The 15,615-nt window shown below is 41.4% G+C and overlaps 1 protein-coding gene across 1 annotated transcript in view; it reads left to right on the top strand.

The window, feature by feature from the left end:
- The first annotated feature begins 46 nt into the window (after nt 1–46).
- The window catches only part of LOC140736941 (armadillo-like helical domain containing protein 1), a 49,608-nt gene continuing 34,039 nt past the window's right edge, over nt 47–15,615 (top strand). The window contains exons 1-3 of the mRNA XM_073062988.1: nt 47–171; nt 2,003–2,219; nt 5,018–5,086. Coding sequence (XP_072919089.1) covers nt 87–171; nt 2,003–2,219; nt 5,018–5,086 — 371 coding nt within the window. The 5' untranslated portion in view covers nt 47–86. The remainder of the gene's footprint in view (nt 172–2,002; nt 2,220–5,017; nt 5,087–15,615) is intronic.

Here is a 15,615-nt window from a genome sequence, read left to right as displayed (position 1 = left end):
CCCTCAGCTGATTGGTTTATTCCAGCCCAGCCCTCTAACGTCCTGCAGCCATTGGCTAATACAAGTGCCTGTCCATCTCCCCCTTCATGGTCGCTTGCACTTTTCCCTATCAACGGAATTGTGGAAATAAAATAAAAGCCATCTTTTTAAAATTATCAGCTTCTGAGTCAGGTAAACGTTTTCTCGAAACAGTTGCTTAATATCGGGAACGACGCTAACTAACATGAGAATTGTGTTGAGTTGTTTCAGGATTTTATTTGTATTTAGTTCATTAGTCCCTCTCGTTTTCAGTGTTAACATGGCATGGTATTCAAGCGAAATAACTGATAGTAAACAATTTTATGTACTGTACTACACTTTTTTACATAAATACTGGGAAGAGAGGATTGATCATTTAAACATATTCAAACATAAGTCAATGATCTGCCCGTAGCATCGTTTGTGCACATTTAAGTGACCATAAGTGTGTGTGTGTGTGTGTGTGTGTGTGTGTGTGTGTGTGTGTGTGTGTGTGTGTGTGTGTGTGTGTGTGGTGGTGGTGGTGGGGGGGGGTTTCTGAGGATTTACTGTTGTTGCTCTTCATGTTCCGAACAAGAAACATTCTTTCTGCCTAGATCTTTAGGTGTTAGTTTTTCTTTCCTCTGCTAACCAATCTAACCACCCCCCAACCAAGTTTATTGCTCTATTCTTCATGCATAAAGATGCTGTTTTTGCTGATTCTGTGCGTACCAGTGACCCTGAGATAACAGCAGGGAGAATTCCCGCTCTCCAGGTGCGGAGAACAGTAGTACTGTATACTGAACTGTCCGTGGATCGGTCTTCGTCAAAACTAGTTAAAATAGCAAATGTAATCATCGGCAAAATAGCAAATAATCTCTACTGTTTTTGTTCAGATTTGTATTTTTTTATTTAGGGAATTGCCGTGTTACTAATTCAGGTGAAACTTTTGTCTTTCAACGACTTTAGCTTGAGCTGGGTGGAGGTGGGGCAGGGCGGGGCTGGGAAAATCAAGATCAATTATCTATTAGTTTCAGTAGTTTGAACATCCTCCAGTTGAATATTGAGGTGGGCAGTGGGAAAGGCTGACGGATGGGTTGTCTGCTTATACAGTAAAATTTATGGGCATTATCATTAGTCTGCAAAGGGTTGAAAAAAGTTAAGCCAAACAAAGTTGCCTCGATACTGCAGAATTTGGAATCGAAGCGTTTAAGGAGACCTGATCTGTTGGTGGAAGTGTATTATAATCTCTAAATTCTGTAGATGGCGGGAATAGTAGTACAGTTTTGCTAGGTACTTGAGTTTGTGGGTGTATCGGATAATGAAAAGGCAAATGTTACAGCAAAACGGGCACCTACTAAGTCTGAGGTAGATATTATAGTTAATATGAGAAAGTATGAAGACAATTTTTTTGTATTGGGTTGGCTGGGATTGGGAAATGGTGGAAATAGTGGTATAAGAGCGGAACAGGGAGGCGCCCTTGGGGAGGGAAATGTATGGTTGGTGAGACTAGGGTTTGGTCGTACGGGTTTGCCTCCACTTCGGCGTTTGTTGGCAATCGTGCGACTGGGTGGGGTGACTTCTGTAAGGTCCCAGAGTTGATTGAACATGCTGTGCCACAGATATTCATTGGAATGTGGGAAGCTGTTTAGGCAATGATTGGGTAGATCTGGAGTGCCTAGTTTGCAGGATATTCTGGGACCCGAGGTAGGGACAGTTTAAGTCGTGTAGGGCCCTGGTGTGAACTTTTTAATTAAAGTAAGTTTGGGAGGATCCCCCGTCATGGCTCCACTTCATTAGGTGGCGGTACTGCAGCTTCCAGACAGGTAGCCCAAAAGAAAAAGTATTTTAGCTCCGACCTGTCGCTGTTATCGCAGAACTTTCAGATTCTGTTAATTAGCAAAACGGATTACTCTTTTCTCCTTTGATTTTAAGCTATAGTTTTCTGGGTTATGGACGTGTGAATTTAAAATACCCTTTTCCTCACCCCCCCCCCCCCCCCCAGCTGCTTGGAAAATGGCCTCATCAAAAGAGCAAGTAGAAATTTTCAAATTTATGGAGTTTTTGCAGAACTGGGACCATGGCTCCAAAGCTACCCGACAACATATACTGAATGATTTTATAAATACGAGTAGAGGTAAAACGAGTCCAGAGCTGGAGTTACAATTTGCTCAAGGAGCTAGTTTATTTCTCACTAGGTTGACGGCATGGCTCAGAATAACGTATCCTTTCCTTTAAACCGAGATTTGATAACTGTCTTGCCAAGGGAATATTTCATTGTTAACACTTAATTGTTTGGAATTAATCAATTAAATTTAAAATCAGAAGCAAAAGCGTAAATCCTGCTGAAGGGACTCGCCCAAAATGTCGGGTGTTTATTCCTCTCCAGTGGAGCCCTATGCTTGACCTGTTGAGTTCCTCCAGCATTTTGTGCTTGTTGCTCTGAATTGTTCGGCATCTGTGGAATCTCGTGTGAATGAGTCTTTATATTTTTGTTCCATATTTTAATTATTTGTTTAAATATATAGCCTCTGTTTCCAGACATACCACATCACTTCCTAAAAGTTCGTGCAGGCATATTTAAAAGTAGATTTCCAGCAGAAACAAAAGAAAATCTTAGGAATCTATGCTATTTGATTTTAAACACTGGCCTCAGCTGAGTGTTGTGTTCATTTTCTGGTTGGCACGTTATAGGAAAGCTGTGAGAGAGGGTCCTGAGATCTCACACGATCATTGACAGGATAGATCAGTGAGACAGAGGCTGCTTCCTTTAAAAGAAAAGGTTAAGGATTTGCTACACACATCTAAAATAATGAGGTGTCTGGTCAGAGTGGATAGTAAGAGCTGGCTCCTTTTAGCTTTGTGGTTAAGGTAGGTAAGTGAAGAAAATCATTAGTGGTATAGGGGAAGCATTTTACAGAGCATGTCAATGCACTGCCTGTAGACTTGGTGCAGGATTGTCCGACAGTGTCTTTCAAAAACTAACTGGGTAGATATACGGTGATGCAAAATGTGCAATACTACAGAGAAAAGGCTGGGTGTAGAACTAGGGAGCTACTCAGAGAGCTAGCATGGACAAGAGCTAATTGACTTTTCCTCCTTTGGTACTGATACTGGTTTATTGTTGTCATGTGTACCAAGATGCAGTGCATAGAGATAAATTCATCACACTGTGCTCCGAAATAGAACATGGTAAAACAACAAGAATGCAGAATAAAATGAGCGTGCAGTGCAGGTAAACGACAAGGTCATAACGAGGTAGATTGTGAGGGCCAGAGTCCGTCTTTTTGACCATGAGATGCATTCAGGGGTCTGACGAGAGGTGGATGGACCATCCTGTAATTTTACAATTGCTGTAACCATTCTATGGTTGATAGGGCTCTGGGTGAAGAGCAGATATATCAGTATGATTGTAGAGTTCCTTCAAAGGGCCAGAAAAGGATGAATGGACTACTCAAGCGCTGTGTAATTTCGTAGTAAGCAGATAGATGGTCTGCAGATAAGGGTGGGTGTCCATAAACGGTCAAAATGTTAGTCTTTGTAAGAGATTGCTAAAGGAAGTGGTGAGGTGATATGGTTTGGGCTGTGAATTCTTGAACATTGAGCCAAATGAATAGGATGAGTGATGGTATGCTGGAAGGGAATGCACAAGAGGAACCTGAATTCTTGTAGAACTCTAAATTATTATAGAAATGCTATGAGGTCAGCAAAAGAAATCTGAATTCAGAGAGAAACATTTAAATTTGAGGCCTTTGGACAGAGCTGCAGGATGCCATAGTATCAGGAGGCTGATTATGAAATTTGATAGCATTGTTCGTCTTGAATTGTGGAATATTAGTGGAGTGTAGGGAAATTCCAGAGTTTATGGTGGTGACAGAAACAGAGGAGAATGTAACCCAACTTGGTCCAGGGTTTGAAATACAAAATCCATTGCTACTGTGTTTCCTCCATCTCCCCCAAGCCTACTGTATGTCCTCTAGTTTTATCTGCTTCTGATATGAAGATGGCTTTCCCTGCATTCTACCCTGTCTATGCCCATCACAATTTTATATACTTCCTTGTTGATCTCCTCTGCATCCTCCCCAGTTCTGTTGTATCATTTCTAAACCTTAAACCCGAGAGATTCTGCAGATCCGGTGTAACACCGGAAGAACTCAGCAAGTCACGCAGCATTTCTAACCATTAGTGTTCTGAACTGCACACAGGAATCCATTTGGCAAGGTCTATAAAGATGATGTATGATATCTCTCTTCTGATGTCCCAACTAACTAAGGCTAGTACACATTCATAACCACACTGTCTATCTGTGCTGCCATTTTCAAGGATCTCTGGACTTGTGCTCACTTTTTTCCTCATTACACTCTAGGACCCTACCATTCATAGTGTGTGTCTTAGTCTCATTTATGCTCCCAAAATTGTTCACCTCACATTTGTCTGGGTTTAGCTCTGTCTGCTGTTTTTCAGTCCATTTCACCAAAACATGATAACTCTCTCCAACCTATGACTACCTACCACCAACAACTCGTTCAATCTTTATGTCATCCCACTTCTGCATCGAAGTCGACAACAAAGGTCCAGCACCAATCCTAGTCATTGGTACCAACTTGCGTAATTACTCTTTTTTTAAAATCTTGCACTCCAATTTTCCCATTATGTTGTCAATTTTTAAATTAATAAATTACTTTAATTTTGAGCAATGGTGTGAGAAGAATCTGGTCAGGCATTGTGAACTGTGAGAAATAGTTACTATGAGAGATTCTTCTACCTGTCATTTTGTTTTGCTTTCTTTCCCACTTTGTGTTGGGAAGGCTTGAGTACATAAATTAGAATGTCTTCATCAGTAAAATGACTTTTTTAATGGCAATAGTTATGTTTAGTAATAGTTTTAATTTTTCTGAGGTAACTAAGATAATTTTGTTCATATACATTATGTATTTTATGTGTTAGTGTGAATGGAAGTAATGTCCTGTATGTCATAAAGTTAAAGAATAATAAGTATTTTCTTAACATCTTTAAACAGTTACATGGTTGGTACCTGTGTAACAGAGCAATTACAGGCCATTGGTATATTTTTATCAGCAGCAAGTGGGTAAGTATTAATTTAATTATAGCAATTTAAAAATTAATTATATGAATATGTCTGGTTGCTTTGTATGGGCAAGGAAAACCTCACAGTTTAAGAACCATGAAGACTATCTTGAGCTGCTGCTTGGTGGTAAGAACTCCCATTACACAGGTTTTCCACGTTTACAGAAAGGTGCGCCCCCAAGCTTCTGCATGTATAGTAAGTACAACTTCTGAGAATTCAGAACAATCATTAATCAAATTTGCAGCTTCCAGAGTCTTGGTACAACATCTTCAAAATGGTTCTAATTCTTGTAAATTGAACAATAATTATGGCAACTCTTCATATATAGAGTCAATGTTAAGATAGTTCTATCTACTTTCATTGTTAAATTATAACCCATTTTTGTAATTTAATAGCAGAATACTATAGATACTTGAAATCTGAATATTCCAGAAATGTTCAACAGGTCAGTTAGCATCTATGGAGGAAGTAGTATTTCAATTTGGTGACATTTCATGAGAAGTGGGATAATTTAGAAATAAAATAAAACTGAAGCAGTTGAACGCTTTTGTGGATAAATGATAGACAGCAGACAGAAACATGGGAAGATGGAAGCATGTATTGAATGACACATGATTGTGGCAGTGCTGAATTAGTACAGTGAAGCAATGTCTGGAGGATGACGTGTAAATAGGAGCTGACAAATGACATTTGAAATGTCTGAAGAGGAAAACAAAACTGCTGGAAATGTGAAGTACAAGACAGGAAAGGCTGATCATCTGGAACACTCGAATTCAAGCTCCTATGCTGATCAAAGGATACTGCGCTGTTCTTTGAGTGTACATTTAGCCCTGTTCGAACAGTGTGGGAGCCCCAAGACGGAGAGTCTAGTGTGGCAGTGGATGGAGAATTAAAGCAACAGGCAAAAAATCGGTCACCTTTGCAGACTGGATGGTGATGTCCCCAAAGTGTCTACTTAATCTACCTTTAACTTCCTCCGTTGTAGAGGAGACCATATCATGAGCACCAAATGCAACTTGCTAAATTTGAAATACAATAAGTAAGTTAATGCTTCACCTGTACAACATTTCCTAATGAAGAAAAGTGAGAAAGCTACGTGGATGTATGAGGAAGTGTTGTAATAAGGGAAATAGGGACCAGAGTATTTAGGGGAAGAACAGATTCCTGAGGAAAGGAAGATGCATTTAATGTTAACATCACATTGGAGGTGTTGGAGATTATGAAGTTTGGTCTTTAAGACTATAAGATATCGGTGAATTCAGCCCAATCGAGTCTCCTCTGCGATCCCATCATGGCTGATTTATTATCCCTCTCAATCCCATTGTTCTGCATTCTCCCCATAATCTTTGGTCCCCTGACTAATCAAGAACCTATCAACCTTCTCCTTAAGTATACTCAATGACCTGCCCTTTGAATTATGCAGATTCACCACCCTCTGGCTGAAGAAATTCCTCAGTGCATGTCTCTCTATTCTGAGTCTGTGACCTTTGGTCCTGGATTCACCCACTGCAGGACACATCCTCTCCACATCCACTCTATCTAGGCCTTTCAATGTTTGACAGCTTTCAACAAGATACCCTCTCCTCCTTCGAAACATCAGTAAGGATAGGCTCACAGCCATCAAATGCTCCTCATATGTTAACCTTTCATTCCCAGAATGACCCTCTCCAATGCCAGCACATCTTATCTTGGATCAGGCGTCCAAAGCTGCTCCCCAGTGCAGTCTGACCAATGGCTTATAAAGCCTCAGCATTACATCCTTGCTCTTGGATTCCAGCCCCCTCAAAATGAATGCTAATGCTAAAAGTGTGAATCTTAAAAATAAACTTGATTACAAATCAAGTCAGAAGTAAAGAATTTAGTTGATGTTATTGACTCTGAACCAAATTTCAAATCACATATTACCCATGTTATTAAGACTGCATTCTATTTCATGTACATCAAGATGCAGAAAGAATTGATACATGCTTTTGTTTTTAGCCGATTAGTCTACTGTAATGCACTCTTTTCTGGACTGACTAAGAAAGATATAAATCATAGAAACATAGAAAATAGGTGCAGGAGTAGGCCATTCAGCCCTTTGAGTCTACACCGCCATTCAGAATGATCATGGCTGATCATCCAACTCAGAACCCTGTACCTGCTTTCTCTCCATACCCCCGATCCCTTTAGCCACAAGGGCCATATCTAACTTCCTCTTAACTATAGCCAATGAACCGGCCTCAACTGTTTCCTGTGGCAGAGAATTCCACAGATTCACCACTCTCTGTGTGAAGAAGTTTTTCCTCATCTCGGTCCTAAAAGGCTTCCCCTTTATCCTTAAACTGTGACCCCCTCGTTCTGGACTTCCCCAACATCGGAAACAATCTTCCTGCATCTAGCCTGTCCAATCCCTTTAGAATTTTATATGTTTCAATAAGATCCCCCCTCAATCTTCTAAATTCCAGTGAGTATAAGCCTAGTCGATCCAGTCTTTCTTCATATGAAAGTCCTGCCATCCCAGGAATCAATCTGGTGAACCTTCTCTGCACTCCCTCTATGGCAAGAATGTCTTTCCTCAGATTAGGGGACCAAATCTGCACACAATACTCTAGGTGCGGTCTCACCAAGGCCTTGTACAACTGCAGTAGAACCTCCCTGCTCCTGTACTCAAATCCTTTTGCTATGAATGCCAACATACAATTTGCCTTTTTCACCGCCTGCTGTACCTGCATGCCCACCTTCAATGACTGGTGTACAATGACACCCAGGTCTCGTTGCATCTCCCCTTTTCCTAATCGGCCACCGTTCAGATAATAATCTGTTTTCCTGTTCTTGCAACCAAAGTGGATAACCTCACATTTATCCACATTAAATTGCATCTGCCATGAATTTGCCCACTCACCTAACCTATCCAAGTCACCCTGCATCCTCTTAGCATCCTCCTCACAGCTAACACCGCCGCCCAGCTTCGTGTCATCCGCAAACTTGGAGATGCTGCATTTAATTCCCTCGTCTAAATCATTAATATATATTGTAAACAACTGGGGTCCCAGCACTGAGCCTTGCGGTACCCCACTAGTCACTGCCTGCCATTCTGAAAAGGTCCCATTTACTCCCACTCTTTGCTTCCTGTCTGCCAACCAATTCTCTAACCACATCAATACCATACCCCCAATACCATGTGCTTTAAGTTTGCACACTAATCTCCTGTGTGGGACCTTGTCAAAAGCCTTTTGAAATCTAAATATACCACATCCACTGGCTCTCCCCATCCACTCTACTAGTTACATCTTCAAAAAATTCTATAAGATTTGTCAGACATGATTTTCCTTTCACAAATCCATGCTGACTTTGTCCGATGATTTCACCTCTTTTCAAATGAGCTGTTATCACATCTTTGATAACTGACTCTAGCATTTTCCCCACCACCGATGTCAGACTAACCGGTCTATAATTCCCTGGTTTCTCTCTCCCTTTTTTAAAAAGTGGGGTTACATTAGCCACCCTCCAATCCTCAGGAACTAATCCAGAATTTAAGGAGTTTTGATAAATTATCACTAATGCATCCACTATTTCTTGGGCTACTTCCTTAAGCACTCTGGGATGCAGACCATCTGGCCCTGGGGATTTATCTGCCTTTAATCCCTTCAATTTACCTAACACCACTTCCCTACTAACATGTGTTTCCCTCAGTTCCTCCATCTCACTAGTCCCTGGGTCCCTTACTATTTCCGGAAGATTATTTATGTCCTCCTTAGTGAAGACAGAACCAAAGTAGTTATTCAATTGGTCTGCCATGTCTTTGTTCCCTATGATCAATTCACCTGTTTCTGACTGTAAAGGACCTACATTTGACTTGACCAATCTTTTTCTTTTCACATATCTATAAAAGTGTTTACAGTCAGTTTTTATGTTCCCTGCCAGCTTTCTCTCATAATCTTTTTTCCCTTTCCTAATTAAGCCCTTTGTCCTCCTCTGCTGATCCCTGAATTTCTCCCAGTCCTCAGGTGTGCCGCTTTTTTTTTGCTAATTTATATGTTTCTTCTTTGGACTTGATACTATCCCTAATTTCCCTTGTCAGCCATGGGTGCACTACCTTCCCTGGTTAATTGTTTTGCCAAACTGGGATGAACAATTGTTGTAGTTCATCCATGCGATCTTTAAATGCTTGCCATTGCATATCCACTGTCAACCCTTTAAGTATCATTTGCCAGTCTATCTTAGCTAATTCACGTCTTATACCTTCAAAGTTACCCTTTAAGTTCAGAACCTTTGTTTCTGAATTAACTATGTCACTCTCCATCTTAATGAAGAATTCCACCATATTACGGTCACTCTTACCCAAGGGGCCTCGCACGACAAGATTGCTAACTAACCCTTCCTCATTACTCAATACCTAATCTAGAATGGCCTGCTCTCTAGTTGGTTCCTCGACATGTTGGTTCAGAAAACCATCCCGCATACATTCCAATAAATCCTCTTCCTCAGCACCCTTACCAATTTGGTTCACCCAATCTATATGTAGATTGAAGTCACCCATTATAACTACTGTTCCTTTATTGCACGCATTTCTAATTTCCTGTTTAATGCCATCCCCAACCTCACTACTACTGTTAGGTGGCCTGTACACAACTCCCACCAGTGTTTTCTGCCCCTTAGTGTTATGCAGCTCTACCCATATCGATTCCACATCTTCCAGGCTAATGTCCTTCCTTTCTATTGCGTTAATCTCCTCTCTAACCAGCAATGCTACCCCACCTCCTTTTCTTTCCTGTCTATCCGTGCTGAGTATTGAATATCCCTGGATGTTGAGCTCTCATCCTTGGTCACCCTGGAGCCATGTCTCTGTGATCCCAACTAGATCATATTCATTAATAACTATCTGCACATTCAATTCATCCACCTGCTTTCTCAATCGACTGCAGTTTGTTCAAAATGCAGCAGCAAAAATCTTAACCAAAACAGAAATTTCTGTCTGAGCACATATCACCATTTTTGGCATCATTACACTGACTGTCTGTGTCCTTTAGGATCAATTTTTAAATACTCCTAATTGTATATATGGCTCTGAATAATCCAGCCCCTCCATATATTTTGGTGGTCTATCACCTTACATTCCTTATTGTAATCTTAAATCTGCAAATACAAGTTTGCTTTGTGTTTCCAGAACCGAGAGCTGGTGATGTGACTTTTTGCTCTTATACACCAAAAATCTGGAATATTCTACTGACTGACATATGCCAGGCTAATACTGTGGAATGATTCAAAACACTTGTGAAAACCTACTTTTTAAAAATATGGCTACTTATAGGATTACATGATGCCTGCTGATGTTTATATAATTTGGTATATTGGATTACTTTTTATTCTATAAAATGCTTGTCTTTACTTAAGTAGAACAGTCAATGTTTGAAGCCTTCCCCATTTATGCTCCCAACTCTTCCTCCACGACAGTGACAACTGCATTAAGGCTGCTTCATGCACCCAAGCTGAGCTCGTCAGTTTTATCAACTTTGCCTCCACCCTGTCCATAAATTCACTTGGTCCATTTCTGACACCTCTCTCTGCTTTCTCAATCTCTCTTTATCCATCTCTGGAGATAAATTGTCAACTGACATCTTTTATAAACCTACTGATTCCCACATTTATCTTGACTATACCTCTTCCCACCCCACCTTTTGTCAAAATGCTATTTCCATTTCTCAGTTTCTTTAGCTCTGTGGCTTTCCATTCCAGGACATCGGAGATGTCCTCAGGACAGGTTTCCCTCTGTCTTTTATTGATACTGTCCTCTTCTGTTTCCCGTTTATCCACGCTCACCCCATCTTCCCACTGCCTTCATACTGTCCTCTTCCTTTTCCTGTTTATCCACGCTCACCCCATCTTCCCACTGCCTTCATACTGTCCTCTTCCTTTTCCCGTTTATCCACGCTCACCCCGTCTTCCCACTGCCTTCAAACTGCCCTCTTCCGTTTCCTGTTTATCCACGCTCACCCCGTCTTCCCACTGCCTTCAAACTGCTCTCTTCCGTTTCCCGTTTATCCACGCTCACCCCGTCTTCCCACTGCCTTCAAACTGCCCTCTTCCGTTTCCCGTTTATCCACGCTCACCCCGTCTTCCCACTGCCTTCAAACTGCTCTCTTCCGTTTCCCGTTTATCCACGCTCACCCCGTCTTCCCACTGCCTTCAAACTGCCCTCTTCCGTTTCCCGTTTATCCACGCTCACCCCGTCTTCCCACTGCCTTCAAACTGCTCTCTTCCGTTTCCCGTTTATCCACGCTCACCCCGTCTTCCCACTGCCTTCATACTGCCCTCTTCCATTTCCCGTTTATCCACGCTCACCCCGTCTTCCCACTGCCTTCATACTGCCCTCTTCCGTTTCCCGTTTATCCACGCTCACCCCGTCTTCCTACTGCCTTCATACTGCCCTCTTCCGTTTCCTGTTTATCCACGCTCACCCCGTCTTCCCACTGCCTTCATACTGCCCTCTTCCGTTTCCCGTTTATCCACGCTCACCCCGTCTTCCCACTGCCTTCATAGGGATTCAGTTGCTCTACCACCCCATCCCCTCCACATCCAACACATTATCCTTTGCAGCTTTCACCATCTCCAAAGGGATCCTACCACTAAACATCACCTTCTCCCCACCACCCCCTGCTTTCCCAGGAATCACTCCCTCTGCGATTCCCTTGTCCATTCGTTCCCCCCCCCCCCATTAACCCATTAATCCCCCTCCAACCTGAAAGTTGTTAAATGCTACACCTGCATGTTGACCACCTCCTCACCTTCATTCAGGGCCCCAGAGAGTCCTTTCAGGTGAGGCAACATTCCACCTGTCTGAGGTGTCCGGTGCTCCTGATGCAGCCTCTTCTCCACTGGTGAGGCCTGTGGTAAATTGGGGGTCTGCTTCATCGAGCACCTTTGCACCATCCTCCACAAACGGACTTCCCAGCGGCTAGACATTATAATTCTGATTCCTATTCCCATTCTGAGACGTCGGTCCTTGGCCCCTTCTTGTGCCAAGGTGAGGCCACACTTTTGCTGGAGGAGCAACTCCTTGTATTCCATCTGGGTAGCCTCCAACCTGATGGCATGAATATCATTTTCTCTGTCTGTAAAAGAATTATTTCTTCCCCATTCCCCACACTGTACTTTTACCTCTTCTCATCAGCATTACACTCCCCCGGGTCCCCTCCTCATTCCATTTCTCCTCTGGTCCACTCCTCTCCTAGCAGATTCTTTCTTCTCCAGTCCTTGAACCTCCTCTTCCGCCCCCCCCCCCTACCCATGTTCACCTATCATCTGCCAGCTACTGTGAGGTATTCACCTCCCACCTGGAAAGTTTTCATGTTTTATTGTTTTACAACATTGAATCACAGTGGATTTCATTTAGCTTTTTTGACACTGATCAACAGAAAAAGACTCTTTCATGTCAAAGTGAAATCAAATTTCTACAAACTGATCTAAATTTATTACAATTATTAAACGCAATTGATTGCATAATAGATCCTCCCCTATTTTTCTGCATTCATTTTATCCTCTACCTTCACAAGCTTTCCAGGGCCTGCTGCAGTGAAGCATCCCCACAGCATGATGCAGCCACCACTGTGCTTCATGGTAGGGATGGTGTGTTTTTGATGATATGCAGTGTTTGGCTTACACAAAACACAGGGTTTAGTCTGATGGCCAAAAAGCTCAATTTTGTTTTCATCAGACCATAGAACCTTCTTCCAGCTGAATTCAGAGTGTCCCACATGCCTTCTGGGAAACTCTAGCCAAGATTTCATGTGAGTTTTTCTCAACAGTGGCTTTCTCTTTGCCACTCTCCCATAAAGCTGCAACTGGTGAAGCACCCGGGGAACAGTTGTATGTGCTGTCTCTCCCATGTCAGCCACTGAAGTTTGTAACTGCTCCAGAATTGTCATAGGTCTCTTGGTGGCCTCCCTCACTATCCCTTTCTTGCACAGTCACTCGGTCTTTGAGGACGGCCTGCTCTAGGTAGATTTACAGCTGTGCCATATTCTTTCCATTTCTTGATGATTGAATCCAAGGGATATTCAGTGACTTGGAAATTTTCTTGTATCCATCTCCTGACTTGTGCTTTTCAATAACTTTTTTTGTGGAGTTATGTGAAATGTTCGTTTGTCCTCATGGTGCAGCTTTTGCCAGGATACTGATTCGCCAGCATTTGGACCTTCCATTATACAGGTGTATTTTTACTGCAGTCAATTGAAACACCTCGACTGCATACAGGTCTCCAAAAACAGATCTCCATTTAACTAATGATGTGACTTCTAAAACCAATTAGCTGCGCCAGTTATAGTTTGGTATGTCATATGAAAGGAAGTGAGTACTAAACGCAATAAACTATTTTGTGTTTTATATTTGTTATTGATTTAGATCACTTTGTAGAGATCTGTTTTCACCTTGATATGAAAGAGTATCTTCTGTTGATCAGTGTCAAAAAGAGCCAAATTCAATCCACTGTGATTCAATGTTATAAAATAATAAAACATGAAAACTTCAAGGCGGTGGGGGAGGGGTTGAATACTTCTATAGGCACTGTATCTTCCTCTTCCCCACCCCCAACCTTTTTATTCTGGTATCTTCCCCTTTCCTCTCAGTACTGAAGAAGGGTCTCGGCCTGAACCGTCATAGCATAGCTGCTGCCTGACCTGCTGAGTTCCTTGTATGTGTTGCTTTGAATTTCCAGCATCTGCAGACTTCCTCATGTTTGTGTTAAAATTGGTTGTTTTTATGCTTTTAATAAGGTATTAGTTGAATTCATAAGGTTTTCATAAGATTAAAGTTGTGGCTTTTACCAACACACAATTTATATTTTTTTAATTGCCTTATGTTTTTCGCAATTTGTGGTAATTGTCGCCACCTACTGGCATAGAAGTGGTATAGCAGTTACATGATAGTTTGTCACCTTTTCATTTTTCATTGGCTAAGTGTTAGCACATTACACACGTGCTGTGACAGTTTATCTTTTAATTGGTCCTTCATTTATCTCAGAAATTTGTCTCATCTCTGTACCAAGTTATCAGTCTCTGCAAAAATCAGCATCTTGTCCTTGTCTTAGATTATTTATCTTTAGTTTCATATACTCTGCATTTGGTCCTTTGTCTAAGCTTTAAAATAAACGATTGTGAAACTATTTTTCACTCATTCTTGAACTCCTTTTAAAAAAAAAAATCTGGGAATTGCAATATTTCTAGATCCCATACATATGATTTTTAATTTGGTCTAATTTTTATATCTTTACAAGCTATGCAAAACACTTTTTGAGCCTGTATGTTAATGCATGAAAGGTGCTATATAAATAAAGTTATTATTATTAACATTGCATTTGCCTTCCTTACAACCGACTCATCCTGCAAGTTAACCTTTAGGGAATCATGCTCAAAAATTCCCAAGTTTCTTTGCACCTCTGATTTTTGAATTTTCTCCCTATTAAGAAAATAGTCTATGCCTTTATTCCTTCTATTAAAGTGCATGACCATACACCTCCCTACAATATATTCCAGCTGCCACTTTTTGCCCATTCTCCCAATCTAAGTCCCTTCTTCAGTCTCCCTGCTTCCTCAGCACTACCTCCTCCTCCACCCAATTTCATATCGTCTGCAAACTTGGTCACAAAGCCATTAATTCCATCTTCCAAATAACAGTGACATATAACATGAAAAGAATAGGTCCCAATACCAACCTCTACGGAACACCACTAGCCACTGACAGCCAACTAGAAAAATCCTTCTTCATTGCCACTTTTTGCCTCCTACCAACCAATTAATCTACAAACGTTTGTAATATCTATGCTGGTATCTTTCCTGTAGTACAAAGGGATCTTACTTTGTAAGCAGTCTAATATGCAGCACCTTGTCAAAGGCCTTCTGAAAACCCAGGTACACAACATCAACCAATTCTCCTTTGTTCATCTTGTCTGTTATTTCCAACAATTTCCAAAGAGTTCCAACAGATTTATAAGACAAGATTTTCCCTTATGGAAACCATGCTGATTTTGGCCTATTTTGTCATGTGCCCCCAAGTACCATGAAACCTCATCCTTAATAATGGTCTCCAACTTTTTCCCAACTACTGAAGTCAAGCTCTCTGGAGGATAATTTCCTTTCTTCTGCCTCCCTCCCTTCTCAAAGAGTGACGTGACATTTGCAATTTTTCTGTCCCCCAGAACCATTCCAGAATCTATTGATTCTTGAAAGATTGTTATTAATGCCTCCACAATCTCTTCAGCTACCTTTTTCAGAACCCTGGAGAATAGTCCATCTGGTCCAGGTGACTTTATACATCTTCAGCTCTTTCAGCTTTCCCAATCACCTTCTCCTTTGTAATAGCAATTCCTAAGACCGAAAAGCAAAACGCATAGAAACTACAAATCTGGAATGAAAACTGAAAACAACAGAATTTTTAACTCCCACTCCCACTTTGACATTCCTGCCTTTTGGCATTCCACATTGTTCCAGTGAAATTGAACATCAGCTCAAGGTATAGCATCTTACCTTTCATCTTGGCATATTGTAGCCTTC

The sequence above is a fragment of the Hemitrygon akajei genome, chromosome 12, assembly GCF_048418815.1.
Source record: "Hemitrygon akajei chromosome 12, sHemAka1.3, whole genome shotgun sequence".
Classification (NCBI taxonomy): Eukaryota; Metazoa; Chordata; class Chondrichthyes; order Myliobatiformes; family Dasyatidae; genus Hemitrygon; species Hemitrygon akajei.
The sequence above is the reverse complement of the archived record's forward strand: the minus strand, read 5'-3'. Positions and strand labels throughout refer to the sequence as shown.